Source organism: Clinocottus analis, unplaced genomic scaffold, assembly GCF_023055335.1.
Source record: "Clinocottus analis isolate CAN_PGR_092001 unplaced genomic scaffold, fCliAna1.0.p SCAF_7, whole genome shotgun sequence".
NCBI classification, from domain to species: domain Eukaryota; kingdom Metazoa; phylum Chordata; class Actinopteri; order Perciformes; family Cottidae; genus Clinocottus; species Clinocottus analis.
In genome coordinates, this window is record NW_027176229.1 from 14,714,000 (window position 1) to 14,732,550 (window position 18,551).

General features: G+C 39.6%; 2 protein-coding genes across 7 annotated transcripts in view; one reads left to right on the forward strand and one right to left on the reverse strand.

Annotated features, from left to right (window-relative positions):
* On the forward strand, window positions 1-4,733 carry ccnh (cyclin H). 3 transcript variants are annotated; one of them, XM_068604745.1, is made up of 10 exons: window positions 1-139; window positions 242-366; window positions 462-587; window positions 908-981; window positions 1,240-1,453; window positions 1,578-1,741; window positions 1,997-2,067; window positions 2,198-2,303; window positions 4,332-4,404; window positions 4,486-4,733. In XM_068604745.1, exons 2-10 carry the CDS (start codon window positions 250-252, stop codon window positions 4,510-4,512), a joined length of 972 nt encoding a protein of 323 aa, XP_068460846.1. In that variant the 5' UTR covers window positions 1-139; window positions 242-249; the 3' UTR covers window positions 4,513-4,733. The 3 variants fall into 3 exon arrangements, with proteins under 3 accessions (XP_068460846.1, XP_068460844.1, XP_068460845.1); XM_068604743.1 differs by lacking the exon at window positions 4,486-4,733 and having other exon boundaries at window positions 4,332-4,479; XM_068604744.1 differs by lacking the exon at window positions 4,486-4,733 and having other exon boundaries at window positions 465-587; window positions 4,332-4,479.
* LOC137805063 (ras GTPase-activating protein 1-like) overlaps window positions 2,594-18,551 on the reverse strand; it is a 25,604-nt gene continuing 9,646 nt past the window's right edge. For 3 of the 4 annotated variants that reach the window (XM_068604740.1, XM_068604738.1, XM_068604742.1), the window contains 25 exons: window positions 16,453-16,605; window positions 14,007-14,142; window positions 13,127-13,197; window positions 12,302-12,419; window positions 12,047-12,078; window positions 11,554-11,606; window positions 11,239-11,389; window positions 10,990-11,068; window positions 10,486-10,609; window positions 10,237-10,393; window positions 9,977-10,064; window positions 9,494-9,574; window positions 8,664-8,821; window positions 8,466-8,542; window positions 8,162-8,334; window positions 7,916-8,075; window positions 7,456-7,598; window positions 6,942-7,057; window positions 6,721-6,807; window positions 6,494-6,561; window positions 6,317-6,405; window positions 6,106-6,183; window positions 5,891-6,025; window positions 5,714-5,793; window positions 2,594-3,994 (listed from right to left, as the gene is read on the reverse strand). In XM_068604740.1, coding sequence (XP_068460841.1) covers window positions 3,946-3,994; window positions 5,714-5,793; window positions 5,891-6,025; window positions 6,106-6,183; window positions 6,317-6,405; window positions 6,494-6,561; window positions 6,721-6,807; window positions 6,942-7,057; window positions 7,456-7,598; window positions 7,916-8,075; window positions 8,162-8,334; window positions 8,466-8,542; window positions 8,664-8,821; window positions 9,494-9,574; window positions 9,977-10,064; window positions 10,237-10,393; window positions 10,486-10,609; window positions 10,990-11,068; window positions 11,239-11,389; window positions 11,554-11,606; window positions 12,047-12,078; window positions 12,302-12,419; window positions 13,127-13,197; window positions 14,007-14,142; window positions 16,453-16,605 — 2,656 coding nt within the window. In that variant the 3' untranslated portion in view covers window positions 2,594-3,945. Of the gene's footprint in view, window positions 3,995-4,638; window positions 5,794-5,890; window positions 6,026-6,105; window positions 6,184-6,316; window positions 6,406-6,493; window positions 6,562-6,720; window positions 6,808-6,941; window positions 7,058-7,455; window positions 7,599-7,915; window positions 8,076-8,161; window positions 8,335-8,465; window positions 8,543-8,663; window positions 8,822-9,493; window positions 9,575-9,976; window positions 10,065-10,236; window positions 10,394-10,485; window positions 10,610-10,989; window positions 11,069-11,238; window positions 11,390-11,553; window positions 11,607-12,046; window positions 12,079-12,301; window positions 12,420-13,126; window positions 13,198-14,006; window positions 14,143-16,452; window positions 16,606-18,551 lie in introns of those variants that run through there. The other variant, XM_068604739.1, reaches the window with a different exon arrangement.

An 18,551-nucleotide genomic window follows, 5' to 3' on the forward strand; every position in this document is an offset into this window, starting at 1 on the left:
CGCAAGACAAGTGGCGACGCGCAGTTGTGGTTGTTGTGAGTTTGAAGCTTCACGAGCAATTAAAGAGGTTGTTTGTACACACATACCTCCCTCGCTGCCGCCCTCAACGCAGTCCGGATTTGAATGGACTACAAATAAAGTATGTTGTGTTAACGTATGCTACCGCTAACCGGGGAAACGTCCCACCCAACGGTCACTCTTACGTTCTGTCATTTTCTGCTGCGCCCCTCTTTCCTCGCAGAGGCAGCCATGTTCCACCAGAGTTCACAGGGGAAACACTGGATCTTTGAATGTGAAGACGAAGTTGAGCAGAAGAGACACGTGGCCAACCAGGCATTCCGCAACAAGATACTTGCGAGTGGGAAGGTAAGTTGTGACGACACATACAAATAACAACCAAACGTGAGCACAACGAGGACAGCAGACACACGTGTGACCTCCTCCCGCCTCCCTCTCTGAAGCAGCCCGGGCTGAGCGAGTCCAAGTTCCTTGAGCGTCACGAGGAAGACGTTTTATTCCGACACTATGAGAAGAGGATGGTAGACTTCTGCAATGCCTTCAAGCCTGTAATGCCCAAATCGGTTGTGGTATGTGTGTACTCTCTTTTCTTTCAAGCATATGTGCATACAGATAACTGCATACATCATTGGAGACAGGGGCTTGTAATGCGTTGCAAAGTGGCACATGAAGTATATTCCAAGTTTAACTTCCGGGTATAGAAACCACATAAACTATGTAAAATTAATTTAAAATCTTTGACGCTCTGCTCAGATTATGAAATTGCCCCAAACTTCCATATTAAGGCTCACAGAGCAGGCACACTGGCGTTTCCTCAAACCCAGCCAACACGAACAGAGGAAGCAAAACCTATTATAGCATCTGACCTGCATGTCTCTCACCTGTGCAGGGTACAGCCATCATGTACTTCAGAAGATTCTACCTGAACAACTCCATTATGGAGTACCACCCTAGGATTATCATGTGAGTACAGATATGTTTGCAGGGAAGTATGTATGCAAGCATGGTAGGTTAAAATATGAATTCATGTTTCCAACTGTGTAAATGCAACTACAGCTATGTTAGATGAAGAAAGTAGTCCGTTTAGTCAATATGACAGTTTATTCATGAGTTAAGTATATGCAATGATAATTTTTATAATTTGCAATCCAACTATTGCACCAAAGCTGCTCATAAAAGTATATTGTGCTGCCTCTTTCTGACCTAATCTTCTGGTTCCAGGCTGACTTGTGCATACCTGTCCTGTAAAGTGGATGAGTTCAACGTTTCCAGCACCCAGTTTGTGGGCAACCTTCTGCAGGAGACCCCGGCAGGGCAGGAAAGAGTTCTGGAACAAATCCTGGAGTTTGAGCTGCTGCTGATCCAACAACTCAACTTTCACCTAGTGGTCCATACTCCCTACAGACCGATGGAGGGATTGCTTATTGACCTCAAGGTAGGTGGACTCCTGAAGAGAGATCTGCAAATATTTCTCTTGTCCAAATCTAGCTCATTTAGTATTTCAGATGTTTTGTCCTGTCTCAATGAAGTCTGTTCTTTTCATAAATCTCATCCTTCAGACAAGGTACCCCATGCTGGAGAACCCAGAGTCACTGAGGAAGAATGCAGATGACTTTCTGACACAGGCGTCTATGACAGACACAGGACTGCTGTTCCCCCCCTCGCAGATTGCTCTTGCAGCTATTCTGAACAGTGCCTCGAGAGCTGGTCTCAACATGGAGAGGTGCTCATGTTTAAACAAGAAAAATTCAAAGTTTGAATTTTGAAAAGTAGATTTTGAAGTAATTTAGTAATAATTATCGTTTTAATTAAATAATCAGCCGGATGACCATCATTAACGTATTTTTTGTGAAGCAATTCAAGGAATATGTTCTCCCAGAATAAAAACAGAACCCGTAAACTGAAAATTCACTGAAGGAAAAAAAGTTGTTAGTTTGTTAATTAAAACAAACGTTTTGTTTTTTTTCCAAATGACAAGCTACCTGAATGAATGTCTGCGACTGAAAGAGGACAAAGAGACTCTCTCAAAGCTGTACGACTCAATGAGACGTGAGTAAACTACACCTTCATTTGGCACCACATGGTGGTGATGTTGAGCCCTCTTAGCTTCACTGCACTGTTTGTAACACAGAACAAGTCTGATCTGAGATTAAAGTAAATGTGTTCTGTGTTCATCCAGAGATGAAAACCATCCTCAGGAAGTATGAACTTCCGAACGCGGAGGAGGTGAATGCTTACAAAAAGAAGTTGGAGAGGATTCATGCTGAATTTGCCAGTTCAAGCAAGTAAGGAGATGGAAGTCACTTGTGCATGTTTCCTTTGAGAGATGTCCAATGATTGGAGGGAACAATATATTGTCACACTATACACAGCCATATTAAGAACATTTGACTATTGTGGAGGTGAGAAACCAAATACAATTTATTTGATCTTGTCCTTACATTAACCTTACAGGACTAAAGTTGTGTATTGGTGCAGGTATGTGTATGCTTTTTTTTGTCATCAGATGTAATGTTCATCATCCACACCAAAGTAAGCAACTCAAGTTTTCTGTTGTTATACATAGTAACAGTTTTATTTTAGCCAGGTTGTCGTATCTAAGATGCAAAAGGTTCAGTATCAGGTAGAAAAATAAAAAGGAACACATCATTAGCTGTATGAAATACAGAAAGGAAGTACAACAGCACACCACATTCCTACCTACATCATCCATACCATGTAGCAGAGCTGATATTGGTATTGCTGATGAGACTTGTAGGCTAATCATTTACCTGTCGCCAGCTGTCTGTTAACACTTGGTGAGGTTGGTGAGGTCCGTGGTATCTTTAAGTGCAACTACAGTAAACAGTTTGGTAAACTCTTGAGCTATGACAGGCACAGATTCAGACTCTGCAGCGGCTTGAGTCATCAGGAGGCACACAGGGCCGACCCTTTATGACTTTGAAGTTGATAAATCTGTGCATGGCATGACTTCTCAGGATGAATCTATATGAAAATAGTCGGTGCAGAAATGTTCTGAAAAGCCACCTGTGATGGCAGGAGAGCGAGAGAGACTGCAAATGCAAGAAAGCTTCAAAAAACCCCAAGGCTTAGTGGGGGGTGATGTTTGTTAGAGCAGCATATATGTAGGCCCACACACTATAGCAGAATCCATTCAGGATTAACACATGCACAGGACAGGTTACAGACTATCTTTCATCTCTGTTCAGCTAGACCATACAAACACCCTAAACTTCTATACAAGCTTAAGTATATAATAGCAACAAACAAAGCAGCATATAAAAAAATCTAACAAGTGGTTCCAGTGCTGCGGGTAGGTTCGTACAATGAGAAAGAGCTCGTCATAAAACCAGGTGAGGTGGGCGAGTGGATGATGCGTAGAAAGGAGTTAAGGCTTGTGTCATCTTGGAGAGAGGTGCTGCGTTAAATTCCCTGATGACGGCAGAAAACGCTACTTCAATGCTTTGGATGGCCTCCCCCGTCATTCTCGCAAGTTTTGTCCCAGGAAAGGAGGGGCTGATCAGGACGCCATTTGTCTAGTTTCCATGTCAATTAATTATAACCAGTGAGACTGGAGTGGCAGGCGTACCAGGAAAAAAGGAGTTCAGATATTTCAACTGTATCTTAGGTCCATCTTCATAGAAGTCATCTCTTCAAGGTCGTATGCGACACAACTTCTTGTCAAAGGTTCATCAGTTCAACGCTGTGTCTGGAGCGGATTTGGAAGGACTATTCTTATATGCAGCAAGTGGTTTCCCACGGAGAACGGCCATATTGCGTTTGAACTGCCAGGAATCTAGGCCACATGCTTATAAATACAAACTGACGCAAGTCTTCGGTAGCGCACCTCATGGGATGAGGACTCACTTTGGCTGGCTGTGTGGTCTGACTACCACACTTTGATTCCCAGGTAGAAATCTGTAAAACTCACATTACCTGGATGGCAGCAGCCAGTGACATGATGGTGCACTCTGTCCTGTAAGATAAAGTGGACATGTTTGTGAAAGGCTCCCGCTTGGAGAATCACTTATTGTGCGTTAATTAAAATGCTATGTATGTACATATTGGTGTGAAGAGGCATGGGGAAACTACAACTACCAATGGCGATTATGAAGGTGTAGTGGAAACTAGACGCACATTACTTTCCTAGATGAGTGTTGAAAATGGACTTGAAGGGGTTGGTCACAAACGTCGACTTTAAGGAACAGTTAGCGGCTGCAAACCTAGTTCTGATTATGAAATATTCACAACAGTAATTCTAAACTTGCCGTTACGAGTTATCTGCTCAAAGAAAAACTACTTTTGTATTGCAGCAAACGAAAGAGAGGGTATGAAGAAGATGGCCATGTATCAAAAGAACCCCGTTTAACAGAAGACGTAATAGAGGTGAGACCATATTTTCTATTACATGCTGATATTCAACCAAAATAAGTTAAGCTACATATTTTTATTTTTACCCCATTGCAGGAATGGACTGATGAAGATCTGGTGTGAGCATTTACCCCAAGATGGTTTGGCATTTGAAGATAATATTTTAGTACACCATCAGTTTATTACATTAAACTGTCACGATTGCATAACCATGCCGTTACAGAAAATACAATGGAGAGTCAAAGACAGTTTGCATAAGTGTACATGTTATATTTACTTTTCTACAACATATTGAAGTCCTGGATTTGCTTTGGTCCGGCCGGCTGAATAAAGATATTTTTCTACATTGTGTCTCGTTTCTGAAGATTAAACAGAATAGATTATTCTTTACACGTAAACAAGCCACATGATACTGTGTGCATACGTTTCTCCACCTTTGTCAGGGGACAATGAATGACTCCATATCTACTTTACAAAAACTGTTTAATAAGTGCATGCATGTCTGATACAATCTGTACTATTCAATTTCTTTTGCTGTAAACACTTTCATTTTACTTGGTTTCTCTGATTATGTGTCTTGTCTGGCATTGAGAAGTTTCAAAAAAGACCAAATAATCAAAATAGCCGATACAATCTGAGGAAAAAAATTCAGTTCATCTCACTTATACTCATGATTCCAGCAAGAGAATTTATTCTTAATATAAAATAACCATACTTTCCTAAAAAAAAAAGTTTCAATCTGGAAAAGAAAGAAAAAAGAACAAATAGACAGAAATGCTAGTTTTAGCACTTTGTGGATATCGTTACAACCTTAAAATAAATCAGTCAATTACAGTATAAAAAGCTTTATCGCTCATAATCCAGTTACAAGAAAAGGGGACTGAGAGAACTAGCTTCTTCATGTCAGTTTCCTCATATTGAGCGGGGGAGGGGTACACTTTGGCAACCTGTGCTATCAGAACACATACTGGGTACAAAGAAACTCTTACAATCTCAATATTTGGCCCTCATGATGAAGGGAATGAAATGTACCCAAGTCAGTATTCTGAAAACAGTTTGAGGGTAAAATATTTCCCACAGTTTCCTGTGCATACAGCTGTTCGTCACTGCAAGTTTTTGTTTTTTTAGATACGGCGTCGGTTGTTGCATAGCTCTTGTGGTGATCGGGACAAAATGGCATGTGGGTGGGGATGGGCGGGACGATTGGAGGAGGACATGATGAAGGGGTTGCCATGGTGATGAGGGTAGAGCATGCTAGGTATCCTCTGCACTCCGGTGGAGGAGACTTGATGGGAAGATGAGGAGAGGAGGAGGACAGTACTACCTGTTGCTGTTGGACATGGCATACTGAGTCTGCTTCTGTTGGAGGAGCTCTGTTATGGCCAGCAGCTTTTTCAACACGTGCTGCAGACGGGAAACAGGAATTAGGTAATGCTTCTGAAACAGGACAGCAGAAAATGTCCTATGCTTGCACAACTGCGCATATCGTCGATTCTCTGACCTGCTGTGCTCCCCTCTCGTTGCTGAGCGTCCGGAGCTCATCCGAGTGTGTGGTACAGACCTCGTGCAGTGCGGCCAGGTCCCGGGACAGATCCGTCCTAAAGTGCTCTGTGGCTTCAGGGAGGTCAGGGACGTTCTACAAACACAGGAGACACTTTTCTAAGCTTGTGAAGTTCAGCCTGATGATTTGATCAAAAGGCAAAGAACGTTACTCACCCCCAACTCATCCAGAAACATGATCATCCTGTGTTTGTTGTTTTTGATGAAAGGGTTTACACCCTCCATGTAGGGTTCCTGTTTTTAGTAGAGGGAAGACATTTGTAGAACTTGCATCAAATATAACAATTACCAATGCAAATTGCTCCTCTGGTGTACAGCCACTGGCAAAATAATATGCAAGCTATTATTTCTAGTACATAATCCACACCTTAGCACCAAATTCAACCAGGTTGGCAAGGTTCTGGACAGACTTCGCCACCAGTGTGAGGGTTCTGGCTGCTGCTGTTGATGGAGGGTCTACAAGAAAAGAGGGCAGTAAGAAACACATATTTCAACAGGTCACAAAGCGGGTGGCTTTTTGCATGCTTTTTTGACAGATGCTCACCAGCAATAATGTTGAACAGTCTGGGGTTGAGGATGGCGGGACAGATCAGTCTTAGAAAGACAAAGCCACTGGAAGTAGAATAGATGAAAGGAAGTTAGACTGAGTAAGAACAAATAACATGCTAAGTTGCAATAATGATGGACAGTTAACACAGACAAAGAATATATTGACAGCTTTTTAACATTGTAAACAAGTGGGTCCAACATTGAATATTTGTGCCCCTTTACCTCACGACCCTCGTCCTCATTGTCGTGTTAGTGATCCATTTCTGCTGCACAGACTTCTGCAGACAGCCATAGATGAACCTCAATGTCCTGAATGGGTCATCAAAGAGAAAGATAAACAAATTATTTGGATTTATTAGACCTTTGCCTTTGAGTTTTCTCTTTGAAGCCAGTTTGAGCGATTTACCCCACAGCACAGGACAAAACTGTGTGCGAGTACTTACGGTGGTAGAATCTCAGCAGCCATGAAGATCTTCTCCACAAGTTCGGACAGGATGTTGAGAAGATGAGCCAGGTTCAAGTTAACATCCTCATTCTTTTCCAGTTTGGAAGGGTTCAGCTTAAAGGCAAAGATGGAGGAAGTAAGAAAAGGAGGGAGGTAAGAGAAACAATTGACAATGAATGAATTAAAATTCACAATGTATGACTGTGAACCATGATATAATAATCTTATTCAATGGTAACAAGCACCACATGTTGCATCAGTTGTACGTTGTGTGTGTTGGGTAGATGTGGATCAGCAATTAGTATTTGCATTTGTGATATTTCTTATTTGTTACAGAAGAGAAGTTGGCAAAAAATAGATTATTGCAACAAAGACTCATACAGCACATTCAAAACCTCAAACATGCTGGTGCTGTGTCCCTGTATGTTTTGATTTGCATCTACATGCAGCGAAAAAACGCTTAAGAACTTGTTTTGCTTTGCGTAAAACTAAAACCCTTTGTAGGTATTTACCTCGCAGGACTGTTTGCTCTCCATGATCTTGAGGATGGTGTCTTTGAGAGCGTGGTGGACAAATGGCGTGGCTGTGGCCTTCATGTACTGCTCCATCAGAGTGCTGGCCAGAGTGGTCGCTCTGAATAATGTTGTGGCTTCATCTGAGTAGTGCACAAGCAGAGAAAGTTATGCAAGTGTATGTGCACAGGGTATTTTTAAGGTGAGGTGACAAACAAACCATACAGTTAAGCTGAACCCTGTAAAACACTGTAACACTGCAGATTGAGGTGTTGCTACAGAGACGCATTGAAGGTTTCACAACTAAGTTACATAACATTTACATTATCCTTTTATTCAACATGAGAATACGTTGGGTTCCTAAAGTGAATTTTATGCACATCCCTTAATTCAGCAATGCGATCCATTTGTTTTTGCATCATTGTTTTGTTGTTCTTGTTCTTATTGCTTGCTTTCTTACCTTCCACATTAATCTCTCTGTCGTTGAGTGTCCTGAGTAGAGGAGCTTCAGCCTTCTCGTGTCTGAAGATCCGCAGAAGAAGGCTTGCCAATAAGGTGCGGTCCTGACCGCACACATGGGCCAGAGCGTAGATAACATGGAACTCTTTCTGCAAGATCATCTGCAGAGGACACATGACAATGATATCATTGTCAGTTTAAGTGAATAACAGAGAAGCAGTTAATGGACAAAATCAGTGATTCAGACCTCTTTGAACTCGCTGTACTCCTCTTCGGGCATGATCTTCTCCATGGAGTAGCGGGCACGTACACGTAAAGAGCCCGGCTCGATGCCCTTCAGAGGCACGTGGGAGCTGAGAGGGAACCACTCGTCAATCATCTGGCCCTTCTGCAGACGGTTTAACTGGCAACGCATGAACACTGAGAGGGAGAGAGATTGAGGCATGAAAGGGTGGGAGAGCTGTCAGTTGTGAAATTAAACTAAAGGGGATGAGGTGAATGCCAAAACTCATAGTGATTACATTTGTTTAAAAAAAAAACAATGTCCTTACAGATGTCACTTTCTTTGCTCTTTTTTGTTTTGTTGCTCAGACTGATTTCAAATCTGTTGATTTCACTCGACAGATCACTGAAACAACAGATAAATACATTGCATTACTCTGGAAATGAGGAGAGAACATTCTATTTATTCTTCGCAAGATGGGTTGCTGAAAATGTGTGGGCGATAAAATATGCAATGACAGACTCACTCAAAGATGAACTCTTCTGTGAAGACGGGGTTCTGCCCCTCCCGAGGGTGAGTTTTAGCCACCTGGACGCTGTTCAGGTAGATGTTACAGTAGGGGCTGTTAAAATATTTCACTGGCAGCTTGTGGGCCTCCTCCACATACAGCACCAAGCTGCTCACCTGAGAGGAGAACATTTTTTAAACATCAGCACATGAAACATACAAATACATAACATAACACTTGATACATGGTTTGTAATGGTCCTTACTAAAATATATATAAAATACATTGAAAACAATTAATGACCAGAACGGTGCTGATAATTTAAAAACAATATATACAAACAACAAACTATAGCTTTTTGTGCATATAATATGACTATATAGAAAACGTTATAATCTGTGATATCAAATAGACCAATAGAGAAAACATAATTTATTTTTTGACAAAATATATTAAAGGGCTCACCAGGCATGAAGCCTTTTAAAATAATAATTTAGGTTGAGCAAAGTGTGGGAATGGTGAAATTATGCAGTAACAAAATCAACTTGTCTTACAAAGGCAGTACAATGAAGCCAGGATAAAAGGTCACTTAGTCTTTTCCTCTGTTGGTTTTATTAAAGAACCCACCGATTCAGATATTAAAATTGGGAGCTTACAAGCATATTAAAGTCTTTCTGTGTGACCGTGTTAATGTTTTGCTCACATTAGATTAATTCTGAGCTTCAAATTTTACAATTATTCATTGCTGCTGATCTTGTACTAGAATGATAAATACCTTTTTACTTGTTAGATTTGATCATCTACTGTTACTACGTTGTCTTCATGAACATACAAAACGGAATATGTACCTGTCGAAGCCTTTTGTTGGAAGTCGGCTGAGTGGTTTTTCGTAAGTTACTGCAAAAATTGTGAAGGCATTTCATCCAATCCTGCAAAAACAGAACACTGTCAGAACATTTTAAAGTTCCAGTTGTCATGAGCTCCGTCTCTGGAAGAAATCACAACACTGTAAACTCTTCACACCGTTTGTTCTTATTTGTTTAATAAATAATATAATAACAAATAAAATAAAAAGAATGGTTCTTTGTCACTTCCAGGGGTTGATTACCACTGCACAAAGCTATTCAGTGGCAGCCTGTATCTAATGAAGAACCAGTTCAGGCTCAAAATGTATTTTATTTTTTCTAAATAACAGAAGCAGTTCCCAGCGTCAAGTCATTTTCGAGACTTAAAGGATTTTTGACTCAGATTTTGAAACAGATTTGCACTGCTCCTACACTGTTTGAGACAGTTATTAGTGATAGGGAGCAAGCTGCTGATCCTGGTATTACCTGTGCCTGCTCTGGAGACTCCCCTGCAAAGTAGAATATGTACTGTTCCTCACTAAAGTGCTGTACAACAATCTGGAAACAATGTGGCCTGAAAAAAAATAGACAAGAGAAGGTTTTAAATGCTTTGCACAATATGATATATCATTTGGATTAAATTACTTTAATATTGTGTCTGGGCATAAGATTATTCCGAGCTGAGGGACAGTGCTTCCTGCCAACTTTACTGAATTATACCAAGAGATTATATTTGAACATCTCACCTGCCAAAAAGACTGTCATGCACACCATAAACGGAGCACACACTTAGGTCGATCAGCCCTTTAGGTTTGGTGGCTCTCTTTTCGCTCTCAAAGTAGATGAGCTGGGCATCGTTACCCTCCAGGATAAAGTAAAGGTTCTTCCATCTTTTGCCTTTTCCTGGAAGTGACAGAAATTATTAAATTGACTGACGTAATCACAAGACAGGGATGGTATTACAAGGGGCTACTGAAGACAGATGTCACTCATACCTTTGTTGAATTGGATGTAGCCTTTTTTGACAATGTTTTTGTAGAAAGCGTCTTTTGTTTTTCGTCTGATAGTGTTATAAATTTCTCTCCCATCCACTGTGTCAGTAAGAACTTGTTCTTGGTGCTATGGTAAATACATAAACAGATCAAGCCATCACACAATCATCAAATCCATTAAAAAGGGACAGCTTACATAACAATGCTTGAATTAAGTGCTATAGCCGCTGCCCCAAAGCAATGTTCTAGATTTAGAAAAATACAAACAGGAAAACGTCTGATGCAATATTTTCACTTCAGAATATACATTTACAGTTGAGTGACACTCAAGATTTACTCTTTTGCCATCAGTACTTGGATATGTTGCATGGCAACATTAAGAGAGAGAATAGAGAAATGTAAGCACTTAAGTCTCATTAAACCTCTTTAATTTTCAAATATCATTCCATTAGGTCAAAAATATAACATCAAACAGGCTCAATAACGCTAAAATACATGTGTAGCTACCTGCACTGAAACTGGCTCTTTCAGGTTGTAGCCCTCGACAATCTGCTCTTTCTTGTAATGGTCGACGATGTCATCGACACTGCCAATTAGAGAGTGAGAGCAAACAAGATCCAGCATATCAGTTATTGAAAGTCAAAATGCACATGACCAGCTCACTACAACTTCTAAAATGCTACAACTAGCATTTAATATCTCTTGGGAGTATTATATTGGAACGGCAGCTGGATGCTGGCACATTGCCAAACATACCTGTTGTAGTACCTCCCCCCCATCATGAACTGATTGTTGGGAGTGGGGGAGATCTTAAACCTTTGGATGTTTTCATTGGTGCGAAAAAAGAGGGAGTAGTCCCCAGGTGTGTTGTCTGATGGTCGGACGAGAAAACTGCACACCTGGCCAACTACGAAATGAGAGGGGGTGAAAGAGAAATGTTTTAGTGTATGCTCAGCAATAGATTTAGATAAATGGACTTTGATGTTCATAACTTATTTCTGACAAATTGAACAAGTAATGCAGCAAGTGATTAATAGCGCTCGCCTAAAGAAAGGCAAAGAGGAATGGTACCCGTCATCAGCAGGTTGTAGGCCTCCTGCTTGGTGATCTTGCCATGATACCAGCTGTTCAGAAGATTGAATGAGAGCAACAGCAAAATGAGGTGGAGACAATACGAATTGATAAATCAACTAAATGCAAACATATGTTAGAACCTGCTGCAACAACACTATCTCTACACATAGAAATCTTAAATTACTGATGATGCTGTTGGGGACAGTCAGCCTTAAAGACTGAAAGACATGGGAGGTTAGGAGACAGCAATGTCTCATAGTGTGTACAATGTACTGTTGTGCTATTCTTACAAACAAAGCACACTAGGTTGTGTGAATAGAGGCTAACAAAGAAGCTGAACTGACTAGGTGAGATAATATCCTGTTGACTAATAAGTACAGTGTCACAGAGAATCGTATCTAATGAGAAAATTACGTGTTAACCTTTATATCCTGCTTTGAAATCTTCCAATTGACGAGATCACTAAAAGTGATAGTGTAACATAACTTACGCTTTTCCCTCATGTGGATCCTCCTCTCGTCCCTGAAAAAATATCAGAAACCAAAATCTGTCAAGACACCAACTCTAATGGACCAAGAGTGCAGTTTTTGTGACACCTATGGACTGTTGTGCTGCACATTCATACATCTTAAACACTGCCTTTGGTGCTATGCTAAGGCCATTTTGGCATGATATACTGTAGTCATAAATATTCATACGTTCTTAAAACAATAGATATAGCCTTAACATATTGTGCTGTACTTACCACCTCCTCCACCAGATCCTCCACAATAAGGCCCTGCTCTTCTGTGCGAACATTGGTCACCCACATCCAGCCATCATCCAGTTCATTGTGAACAATAAACATGTCTCCTTTCAGGAAACTGAAGATCCAAGTAAGTCAGAATGGGCATTAAGAGAAAGTGATATTATTGTGACGGATTGTATAAATAAGGCAACAAAAACACTGTAAACTCTGCGACACATGTGTTGTTGTAATACGACACAGCCATCTCTCTATCACACCTTTGCTCCGCCAAGGCATTGGAATCTGGTTCATTTTAAATAAAGAAATTGTCTGCTGCCTGTTTGTAATACCAGAGCAATACCAGCAGGTGGCTCCTCTGACACATAACATTTAAGATATGTGCACGTCTGTCTATTCCTTTAAGCCAGAGGCAGACTCATGGCTGAGGTTGACCTCAGACAGATGTTGAACAGATTTAGGAAATCAGGGATCGCTGGGATCATCACTAAGTGTGCCTACTGCAGCTTTATGACAGGGGCAAGACAGTTTTTCAATAACAATTTAGATGATGCTTTCCAGGTCGATGAAATGGGAAAAACAAGCTTTTGACATCCCTAAAATAAAAAATGAATCCAAGGTATACCATGCTGCTATTTGGGAGCAATACAATCAAATATGATATTTTTAAGCTCATGGCATCATGAGGGATTGTCTGACTGTCAAAAAATTGTAGCTCATATTTATGAGAGTACTTTTAAGCGACTCGATGGATTTGAAAATGTTAGACAACATGTAAAACACAAGGGAAATATTTTTTCTGAATAGTTGCACACAGAACCTTACCTGATCTCATCAGTATCTGGCACTTTGGTGTATGGAAGTATGGCCCTGACTCTCCTCCTGTCTTCTACAGGCTGTGGAAACATGCACATATAAGAATAAAGATCTCATTCTTAGCCTTCAAAACCCACATCCATGTTAAATCCCCCAATTACTCTAAAAAATCAAGTATTCTACTAAAATCCCCTCTCGGAGATATCACACTCCACTAAAAAAGGAAATTAGCATTAATTTAAACAGTTCTGAATACTGCAAGGATAAATATTTCCTTGTAAATTGAGCAAGTGGCTGATTTAAGGAATCAAGGCTGACTTTACAGTTACCACAAATAGATAAGTATCTTCCACTCTGTTTCAAACCTCAAGGTACTTTTACTGGAAAACATTATCAGATTAAGCTTATTTTTGTCACAGGTTTTGCATGCGTTTGGCATATTATTTTTTTTCTCTGTAGAATTCCTTTTCCATTTCCAACAGCATAGAAGACTGATTTACTCAGTCAGCGCGATCTATTGCTGAAAACAACAAGCTGCCAAAACGAGAGACGTCTGTGGACCAAATTTAATGACCCATAATCTTGTAAAACTTTGATTTGTAAGTGTTCATTTTTAAAGTAAATGTGATGTGCGTGTGTAAGAGAGGAGGAAAGAACTGCAACCTTGTAACTAAGTTTGAAAAATAAAATGGTTATGTTTTTTCACAAAGTGTCTTTTTGATTTTATAGAGGACGATAACAGTATATAGGAAGATCTCAAGTATTAAGACCAACCTTTTATTATTAAATAGTACTATATTACTCAATCTTCTTCTTGTTTACATTAATTGACCATTAACATGTAGTATTAGAATATACTACATACTCCCAGTCATGGAGTCAGTCTTACCTCAGGGGGCGCCACTGGCGATAGCAGTTTCTCTCCTTTTAGCAGGCAAGACACATAGCTGTAGTAACCGATCAGGTCTGATAGAGAAGAGAACCGCCGCCCACCAATGTAATAGTCCCCACACATGGCAATTATCCTGTTGAGAGAAAAAACAACAATGATAAAAGGAAGCACAGTTGTTTGTAAATACAGGCTAATCTTTGCAGAAAAGGAAATAGAAAATGTTCTGCTTTGATCCATTTGACAGTGAAATATTTATCTGGACGGGCTGCGTCAACATTGTTTTTTACCAGGGCTCCTATACCACAGAAGAAACATATCCAACTATTACAACCAGGACGTTACTAATTTGTTAGGGAAAATCAGTGAATGATCACAATGGTATTATACAAATGTTGCTCCAAACCATATCTTATTTCAGAGCCAATATTCCTAAGTATCTGTTCATCAATTGAGTGGATCTTTGATTAATGGTTTTTAACAAATGCACTTGTGTGATTACTCATTTGCTGTGTGCACAATCTAAGGATATCAACCATTTGAAGTGTAGTTGTCCGGCAATTAACCTTATGTCCATAATTCCCTGACAAAAGGGCTTTCTTTTTCCAGCATCAATGACATCATGTCTCCACACTAAATCGACGTGAGGGAAATAGATGATGTCATTGTTACTTAATTAGAGAAGTGCATTTTCTGGTGGAAATGTCTACGATTTTTCAGAGCACAAACCGTTTTGCTTTCTAAAAGGTCAAACAGGAATCGTAGAGTAGTTGTACGAAACATTTTATGAAATTACAGTTTAGCCAAAAACAGCAGAATGCAATGGACAGATAATAATAAAGGACTTTTAGCATATGCCCACATTAAGTCTTAAAGCACTTTGCTAAACCTTGGTGTACACCCAAAATGTTATTCTCAGTAAGTTATTGATCTAAAATAGATGCTTCCACTTTATCACACCCCATCTTCAAGTAAACCACTTTAAAAAAGCCTACAAATTATAAATGAATAAGTAGAGGAATTCACATTGTTTGCTCTTGATCGAAAAGACTATTTTTCTCTCTTACGTATGAGCTGCAGCTTGAATGTATCCTTGTGCTGACAATGGCTTCATCTACATTAATATGTTTAGAACAAAAACGATATCCGTCCACTCAGGCATGATTTTCAAAATAATTTCTGTTCATACAAGAACCCCTCAAAACAAATATCACATGACTATACATGTACACTGGGCGCGTGGGTGCCAGTGTAAACAGGAGGTGGACTGGTTGCTTAGTTACATAAAAGAGTATTTTAGAACTCTTTAATAATACAAAAGGTCATGCTTGATACTTAAGATCTTTCTCTAAATTCTCAGACAAATTAGGTGGCATTTGTATGTTTACCATTTCTCTTTGTACTTCAGAATAGTTGTGTATTTTGCGTAACAAAATAACAAAAATAATAAAAAGGAAAGTCCCCTGTTTTGCATCCACCTCAAAGTTCAAAATCAAAACCTCAAACGCTTATAGTGCTGATAATGGCGGTTTGATTTCGGTGATGCTCAGTATAAACGTAGAAAAAAATATGCGTTTCAAAATAGAAAACTTGGATGTAGCCTATCACATATCCAGTGAAAAGTAGGATAATTTGTAATGCAGAGTCTATTTAGTTTTATTGACTATAAGGTTGTTAAATACCCCCAATGTATTGTTGCTAGACAAGTGTGCTTCTTCACTCTTCTTCATTCTTTTGCTACACGCCCACATAGAAGTCTTCTGTGTCTCACTCTCACACACACGCACGCACACCATTGTTCTTAAGCCTCGTGTATGTCTGAATGACTGTGACACAAACAAGCAGAGGTGGTCTACAATGGCAAGACATGGCACCAGAAAACAGTTGATTTACTATCAGAACATTTCTGAGGTTACTCTTTCACTGCGGTGTCTATGTCTCTCTGTCCTTTTAGTTAGCATGTAATAAACAACTTATGTACTTCCCCTATCCTTATCTTCTACTTGAGGGTAGCATGCTGCCGGCTTATTGTGAAATGTCACATTATGTTATAATTCACCTACTAAAAGGGCTCTATAGAGAATAGAGATACAATAGTTGTCAGACCAAACTATTCTAACTATTTCAAACACAAAGCTCTGTCAGTTGTAAGATATGCTATCTTCTATAATTGGCACTGCAAACACAGATGACACCAGAAGGATCATTACATTATCCTTTTGGTTTCCCAGAACATGGAAAGAAAATAGTTTATTGGACAAACACGTTCTCAGCATTGTGTCGGCCAAGTCGGGTCAAATGTAGTTACAGCTCTGAAAAAAAAAACTTCAAACAAGCCAACTAATTTGCAATGGGACCACCAACTGTTTCACTAAACATAGAAACTTGCTGAAAGCTAAGTCTATCAATGAGGTTAGTGGTGCTAGTTGCATGTACTCTGTCATACCTGAAATGGTTGACCACATTGGTCACACTGAGGAAAGACAGGACGAAGGAACCGGGCCGGCGGTCACTCTCCCTGATGAGGTAGCTGCCAGGGTTGCGGGCCTGGCGCAGTCGCTCCTCAGCAATGGTTCGGTCTAGCTTGCCATGGTACCACCTAAGACAGAAAAACGAAAAACGAGAAGGACATTTTTAGAAGGGGCGACAGATAGATACGATAGAAACTAGAGTGAGATATGTTCAGCAAGGAAGCACATATGTCTGTTAAGAAGTGAGAACACCATAAATACAACCGCTTAATCGATCACATTTATGTTGAGCTGGGCAATATGACTGAAATAGTTAATACAATAAAAAATCATGCTTTAAAAATATTTATTCCTATACACTAGACGCTATTTCAATAAATGTTCAAATTCATCAGAATAAAAATAAAATAAATGCAAAAACACACAGGACACATGTTTCTAATGATATAATGATATAAAATATACTATTTAGAGTTATTCACAGTCCAGTTTCAATAAATAAACAAACATGTATAATTGCGATAACAAAATATATTTTAAAATCTCTAAACTAGAATAAGCACTTACATCAGGTTATCTGATGTCTTAGACATTAGGACATACATGTTCACTTGGACCTCCAAACAGTTATGTAAACCAGTTGAAAGGACCAATACAAAAAAATACTTAAGAAAATGAAATCAACATTGGATATGAAGCCCTGATAAATTTCTACGACCTACTTTCATGAGTAAAAAACCCAGACCGAATCAGCAGGTCATGCATTCTTTAATAAATGGAAATTCAAAAGCTTTTACTTTTTAGTTTCCAGCACACCATTAAAGTATTGCTCCTTTATGAATAAAACAAAAGCCTCAGGAACACCACTGGTTAAAATTTTAGCAAGTGAGGCTGAACTTGACAGGGCCTCGCCAGCAGGGGTAAAAGATTAACACGCATTTACAAATTTAGGCCACTGGTGCCTCTCAAACTGGGAAAAAAAACATCCAGTGGTTAGAAGATAAATTAGGTGTTGCAGTAGTTTTTTTTCACAGGAGACCTAAAGACTCCCGTCTGGTTTAGGGGATTAAAGGCCCCTCCTTGTAAAGAAAACCTGGTGAAGTCTGTTATCATGTAGTCAGCTGGAGAAGGGGAGGAGAGTTAAGTGTCTGAAGGGGCTTTAGGGGGATTTGGGTGAAAAGAGTATTGAAGAGGGCGATTGAGAGCAGTTGGCGGGTAAGACCAAGCAGCTCTTACAGGACTAGGAAAGATGGAAACACTGAAGATGAGTGCAAACCAAACAAGCTTGGTTCATTTCAGCATAATCATAATTAAGTAGTTCATGTCTCCACTAAAACAGACCGTATATGACCCATTATATCCTGTATAGAATAACATTAAAACGCAAATAAAAGATATTTGGGATACTAACTCTAACTGCTATTAATCCTGAACCAGGCCAATAGATAAATAAATTAATTGATCTGCCAGATAGAAAAGCATATTTTGGGATTTTTAAAGTTGCAGGTAAACATTTTAACAAAAAAAAGGGGACCTGTTTGTAATTTAATGGGTTGTTTAATAAAGCAGGTGTGTTAACTACATAAAACAATCTTCTCAGGTGTGCTTTAATCCAGTTTTGATTATCCGTATTCAGCACAAACCAACTTTCCATTGGTTTACATGCTGAATGAGGCCTGCCTTGTTGTATTTCTGTTTGTTTAAGAAAATATTTTATGAGCCTTACTCTGTTTTCTGTTTTGCCAAAGCAACCTCAGACATGTGGATTTGTTGTTGTGCAGTTCATTGAGGTCATCTGCGTCATTTACAAGTATCACACATCTAACACAGACACCTCTAATGTCCTAGTGTCTGAACCGTCAGACCTGAACCTTTCATTTTTCTTTGCACTTTACATCACACTTATACATTTGAAAAACGCTACTTAGTTCAAGTTTACTGCAGTTTTATATCTAAACGAGCTATAAAATTCTTGAATTACACCTTCCATGATGGGATGTGAAAAGTAGGCAGGAAGGGCGTTACGACAAACTCTGATGAGCATAAGCCATGAACGTGGTGATAGGGTACAGTG

Coding starts and splice junctions, on each gene's coding strand:
- ccnh (XM_068604743.1), top strand. CDS start 250: ATGTTCCACCAGAGTTCACAGGGGAAACACTGGATCTTTGAATGTGAA. Junction 2,068..2,197: donor GCTGTACGACTCAATGAGAC/GTGAGTAAACTA, acceptor GTGTTCATCCAG/AGATGAAAACCATCCTCAGG. Junction 2,304..4,331: donor GAATTTGCCAGTTCAAGCAA/GTAAGGAGATGG, acceptor TTTGTATTGCAG/CAAACGAAAGAGAGGGTATG.